The 6,233-nt window shown below is 52.6% G+C and overlaps 1 protein-coding gene across 2 annotated transcripts in view; it reads left to right on the top strand.

The window, feature by feature from the left end:
* Positions 1-841: 841 nt before the first annotated feature.
* SLC44A2 (solute carrier family 44 member 2) overlaps positions 842-6,233 on the top strand; it is a 28,754-nt gene continuing 23,362 nt past the window's right edge. Inside the window, exon 1 of one of the 2 annotated variants that reach the window (XM_014447831.1) lies at positions 842-970. In XM_014447831.1, the coding sequence (XP_014303317.1) occupies positions 940-970 (31 nt within the window). In that variant the 5' untranslated portion in view covers positions 842-939. The remainder of the gene's footprint in view (positions 971-6,233) is intronic. The other variant, XM_006105738.2, reaches the window with a different exon arrangement.

Here is a 6,233-nt window from a genome sequence, read left to right as displayed (position 1 = left end):
TCAGTGGATAGAGCGTCGGCCTGCGGACTGAAGGGTCCCAGGTTCGATTCCGGCCAAGGGCACATGCCTGGGTTGTGGGCTTGATCCCCAGTAGGCGATGTACAGGAGGCAGCCGATCAATGATTCTCTCTCATCATTGATGTTTCTATCTCTCCCTCCCTCTCCCTTCCTCTCTGAAATCAATAAATATAAAATTAAAAAAAAATAAAAATAAAATTAAAAAGTCTGCCTCCCCCTTCAGTCACCACTGATTCCTTTTTCGGACTCAGGCCACCTGCACCCAGGTGCCTGGAATAAAAGTTCTTTTGATACATTATGGCCTCATATCATAGGTGCCTGAACCCGGCCCACTCCGAACCTTTCAGTAACACCCTTTGTTTGGCATGGACTCCCCATGCACACACGTCTGCCACGGCAGAGAGGAATCCCACGGGGTGAACACGGTTTGGATTTAATCCTTCTACAGCATCTGTTCACCTGGCTTGATGTTACCAAACTCAAATCTTGCCAATCTGAAGAATGAAAAGTGGCATCATTTTGTCTGTTCACTGGCACACAGACAGCGAGTGCTCAATATCTATTTGACGAATGAATGGGTGGGTGCTTGGGTGGATGGACGGACGGACGGACGGACGGACGGGTGGGTGGGTGAATGAATGAATGAATGAATGACGACTGCTCCTTTTACAGGAAACACACCAAGAAGGTCTCACGGTCCAGAAAAGAAACAAAGGTTGAGGTACACCCCTTCCCGAGCCGGCCCGGCTCCGGCCCCGCCACTGCCTCCGCCCGCGCAGGGCTCGCATTGGAGAGGCACGCGGAGCGCCGGGCGGGCTGGGCGGAGCCCGACCCGGGGCGGGGCGCTGAGCCCGCAGAGCCTCCCGCCCGCTCGGGCTGGGGTCGCGCTGGCTCGGACTCCCCTCCCAGCCCGCCGTGGCCATGGAGGACGAGCGGAAGGACGGAGCCTACGGTAGGAGCCGCCTCTGACCCGTGGCCGCCTTTGCCGAGTTGGGGGGGCCCTTGGAGGAGGGGCACGTCTGAGATCTTAAACGCCCGCGCTGCAGCCGCGGCCTCATCCTGCTCCCAGGGCCTCCATCCCTCCCTGCGCCGTGCCCACTCCCCCTCTCCCCGCCCTGGCGCCCTGCGGACCCTCCGGGGAACCCTTGCTCTCCCTCGGGCCGACGGGCCGGGACGCGCGCGCATGCTCCGCCCGGGGAGGTCCCGTTATCTGGGTGGCTCAGATGCCCGGCGGGGGAGGGGAGGCGCGGCGACCTGGGCTTCGAAAAGGGACAGGGCCCCAATCTCCCCAAACCCCCTCCTCTTCCAGTCCCCTTTGTCCACTTCTGACTCCTGCCCACATCCCTCTGGAGGTCGCCGGCACGGGCTTTTGGCTCGATGGGGAAACTGAGGCAAGACTCGGCAGACCGAATGCAAGGGTGGGAGCCCATCGTGTCTCGCCCGCCGCCTGGGAAGGGCGGAAACCGGGGCGCCTCCGGTGCGGGGGCAGGTAGGAAGCCGGAAACCATTGGCTAACGTTCCCTGCCCTGTGCAAAGGGTTGGGGGTGCCCCCTCCCCAGAACCTCTGAAGGCGGCCTGCACCTCAGGGCGCAGGGACTGGAGCCAAGATGAGGCCCCTCCCCAACCACGCCCTATTGCGCTTCTCTTCCTCTGGTTCCCACGGCGGGACTGGGAGGAACAGTCCTCAGTTTCTCCTTTCTCTTCTCCCTTTTGGGTCCCCAGGGCCGATGTGGTCACACGCCCCACAAGGCAGTGCCTTGGGGCTGAGAGGCCCTGCCACCCCTCCTAGTGTGACAGAAACTTCCTGGAAACTGTAAGACTGAATGGCCTTGGGGAAGGGGCCGGAAACCACTCAAAAATGAAAAACAAATGTGGCAGAGCTGTGCCTCTCTCCCTCCCCTCCCCCAAGTCCCACCCCCTAGAGACTGTGGCCTCAGGAGACACATTTGGGGGAGGCTGGGACCCTCCCTTCCCAGCCCACGCAAGAGGGAGGCAGGGGACCTGGCTACCACTCAGCCACTCCCCTCCTTGCTTGAACTTGCCAGTCTCTTAAGGTTCTCCCTTGTTCTTGGTTTTGGCTCAAGCCCCAGCTCCTGCAGCTGCCCATGCTGTGCATCCCTGGGCTGTGGCCAGCTGTCTCTGATCTTCAAATTTTAGTCTGGGCTCCAGGCCTGGCCCGGCCTGCCCGTGGGCGGCACTTGAGAAATCTTTGGGCTCCATGAGGCCAGACTGGAGTCGGGATGGGGGACAGAATGGACAATGATGTTATTCACCCGGCCTTGAATCTGCCCAAAGGGAGGTAGCCATGGATGGGCCTGAGCAAACCCTCCCAGCCCTGCCAGGCTCACAACCGAGACAAGGGACCTCTGTGCCCAGCAGACCTTATGCTGGGCGCGGGGAGCACATTCTATCTACAAACATTTATTGAGCATCTTATAAGGTGGCGTCTGGACACTGAGTATACAACAGCGAACAGAGCAGAATCCTTGACCGCAGGGAGTGGACAAGGGAATAAGGATGTAATTCTAGGTTGTTGTAAGTGCTGTGAAGCGAAGGACAGGATACGGTGAATGTAGGGGAAATCATCTGGGTTTATTTTAGGTGACCAAGGGCTGGAGCTGGAGCCAGTGGCTGTGGGGAAAATGGGAAGAAGCGTGTTTCAGGCAGAGTGAACAGTAAACAAGCCTCACAGTTGCTTCATTATTTCTCTCTCTGAGGCTCAGAGGTGGAGGCGTCAGCTGGATCTTGCAGCCAGGCCCTCACCTCCTCCAGGGGGGCCACATGGCTTGAGCCCTCCAAGTGGGGAAGGGTCTCACTTAGCTTGTGAAAAGTCTTTTCTCATCAGAACCAAAAACCTGGGGCCCTCCGGCTGCCCTGTGAAGACCCTGCCAGACAGTGGGGACCTTTCCTTTGGGGACAGTGTACAAGAGTGGCTCACATATCCTCCCCTTGTACCCCGGTGCTTTCTGTGAATTTAGAGGGTGACCTCAGACAGACAAAGGCTCAAATCCAGACTCTAACGCAAGCTGTGTGGCCCTGAGCAAGTTGGTGCCCTTGGGGCTGGGCATGGTGGGAACCATTTTGCCCAATTCCCAGCAAGCTCCACGTACTCAGGATACTTCTGGGGCTGGTGATACTGGGGACATGGATTTTCCATGAGCTGATAGAGAAGCAGCCCACTCTGTCAGGACATAAACTTGGGCTGACCTGACAGGGCAGGAAGTTCCCTTCTCAGCAGACACGATGTCTAGAGGAAGGCAGTGGCTCCAAGAAGGAAATGACTCCCAGGCCTCGACCGATGTCGGCAATGGGCACAGCCATCCTTACGGGCCCACCCTTAGCATGAGCAGCATGGAATAAGATTCTAGAACCTGATGGTGTAGGGGTGGGAAAAAGGAATGGTGCTTGTTAAAAAAAAGAACAAACGAACAGATTTCATAGTCCAATTTCCTAGAGTCCAACTCAACCAGCAGTGGGGTCCTAGCACCTGATCTGGAAACAAAACGAAACACTGTTGGGAGAGGGTATTTACTTCTTAACTGCAACTTTTTACAAAAGAGAACATATATTAGTATAGTCACATGCTTCAAAATACAAATGATACAAAAGACTTTTATAGCTTTACTAGAGGCCCATTGCACGAAGATTCGCGCAATAGGCCTTCCTTCCTCTGGCTGCCGGCACTGGTTTTCCTCTGGGCCCCGGGGCTCAGGCCTTTGCTCTGGCCGCTGCCTTCCGTCTTCACTCCCACCAGAGTCTTTGCTGTGACTGGAGCTTTCAGTCTTTGCTCCATCTGGAGCGCCGCTCCTGTAGCATCCTCTGCCCCCGCCCTCCCCCTCATAGCAGGCGTCCCACCCTGCCCGGCTGCTCTGCATGCGTGCGTGCGTGCGTGCGTGTGTGCGTGCTGCCCAGAGGCCCTGAGCAGCTGGGGGGTGGGGTTGCCACCATCTTTGTTGGACTAATTTGCATACTCACTCCTGATTGGCTAGTGGGCATCATGGAGGTACAGTCAATTTGCATCTTTTATTAGTGTAGATTATGAAAAGTCTCCTTGTTTCCTTTCCCAGCCCCATACCACTGTCTGGGAGTGCATTAGTGTTACAGCAACTTGTGTTGTCTTCCAAATGGAGTGTAGACCTTAGAACATGTAAAATTACGCATATTCTTTATTTCATGGTTTGAGTTCCAGCTGCATGAGGCAGGAATGCATGTCTGTTTGGTTTGAAGGTGTATGGACAGTGCCTGGCACTTAGTAGATGCTGAACAAGTATTTGTTGAATGAAAGGTGTTTGTTTTACATGTTGCTTTTTGTTGTTGTTTTTTCTTAATATATGTTCGAGATGATCTCTCATGTCAGTGCCTGGAAAGCTTCCTCAATCATTTTTTTTCTTTTTTTAAAAAAATATGTTTTTATTGATTTCAGAGAGAGGAAAGGAGAGAAAGAGAGAGAAACATCAATGAGAGAGAATCATTGATTGGTTGCCTCCTGCACACCCCTTACTGGGGATCAAGCCTGCAACCTGGGCATGTGCCCTGACCAGGAATTGAACCAGCCACCTTTCAGGACACAGGATGACACCCAACTAATGGAGCCACACCAGACAGGGCTGAACTTTTTATTGAAACAAAATTCATACATAAAAGCGTTCAGATCCTACACTTATGAGGCTCTGGGAGTTTTCACACCCAAGTAACCAGCACCCAGTTCAGGAAAAATATTACCAGCACCCCAGAAGCCTCTCATGCCCAAGGAGGGCTTATCAGTATTATTATTATGTATTATTTTTTGTGGTTAAAAAAAACACACACACACACAAAATTTATTATCTTAACTGTTTTAAGTGTATGAAAAATAAAAAGAATGTACAACAGAGGTGATATGTGAACCACAAAAGTTAACATCTTGAATATCTGGCCCTCAACAGAAAAACTTTGCAGCCCCCTGGTAAAGCCTTCCCCATCATCCCAGAAAGTTCTCTTATGTCCTTTGCCTCATCAATCCTCAAAGGGAGGGTTATTTTTAAGTAGATGTAAACACTCTTAAATAAACAAAATTAACATATTCTCTGTGGGAGCTGGAAATTAAAATTTAGCCCTCAACCGCACAGCAGATTTAGCCTCCCGCCTGAAAAAGCCCTTCAGAAACGCTCAGCCAGCTGTCCTCATCCAGAGGTAACCTAGCCTAGAAGTCTCCAGAGCTTAGTCTACTAATTTCTCTTTCTCTTTCTGTGGCATTTGTATCTTTTTATAGTTCCTCAGGCTGGTTTAATGAAAAATTGTACTGTTCCCAGAGTAGGATACTATGTTGCCTTGTAAAAAGATGAAGTAGGTTTAACTTCTCTGATGGGGAACAATGTCCGATTATGTTAGTACTAGAGGCCCTATGCACGAAATTTGTGCCAGAGTAGGCCTTCCTTCCCCCGGCTGCTGGCACCGGCTTCCCTCTGGCAGCCAGGACCCGGGCTTCCCTCGCAGCTCCAGAAGGACTAATTAGCATATTATGCTTTTATTATTCTAGACTAGAGGCCCGGTGCATGAATTCATGTACCAGTGGGGTCCCTTGACCTGGCCTGTGGGATCGGCCAAAACCATTTCTCCGACATCCCCTGAGTGGTCCCGGATTGCGAGAGGGCACAGGCCAGGTCGAAGGACCCCACTGGTGCACGATGGGGGCTGGGGAGGGACGCAGGAGGTTGGCCAGCCAGGGAGGGACCGCAGGAGGCTCCAGGGCGTGTCCGGCCCATCTCGCTCAGTCCCAGGTCAGCTGGACCCCAGCAGCAAGCTAACCTACCAGTCGGAGCATCTCCCCTCTAGTGGTTAGTGCACGTTACAGTGAGTGGTTGAGTGACTTTAGCATATCATTAGCATATTACACTTTGATTGGTTGACAGACAACTGGACACTTAGCATATTAGGCTTTTATTATATAGGATGTGTGACAAAACTCAGGGCTAAATAACTAGAAATATGCTTGTGTATGTGAACTGTAACCAGTGTCTGGAAGGAGGAAAGGGAAATCAGTGAGAAGAACTGCTCCCACAGAGAGGAAGTGAGGGCTCAGGGCCTGGGGTGACAGGGAGAGTGATTTCTGTTAGTCTGAAGTCTTGTTCTGGTGTAAGTGTTTATCTTGATTAGCATATAGGTTGCATAATCTAAAGTTCATTCATAACTTCCCTCAGCAAACATTTACCGTGCAGGTACCGTGTGCTGGGGTC

The sequence above is a fragment of the Myotis lucifugus genome, unplaced genomic scaffold (assembly GCF_000147115.1).
Source record: "Myotis lucifugus unplaced genomic scaffold, Myoluc2.0 scaffold_719, whole genome shotgun sequence".
In the NCBI taxonomy this organism is placed as follows: domain Eukaryota; kingdom Metazoa; phylum Chordata; class Mammalia; order Chiroptera; family Vespertilionidae; genus Myotis; species Myotis lucifugus.
Note: the sequence above shows the minus strand (reverse complement) of the source record. Positions and strands in the feature narration are given on the sequence as shown.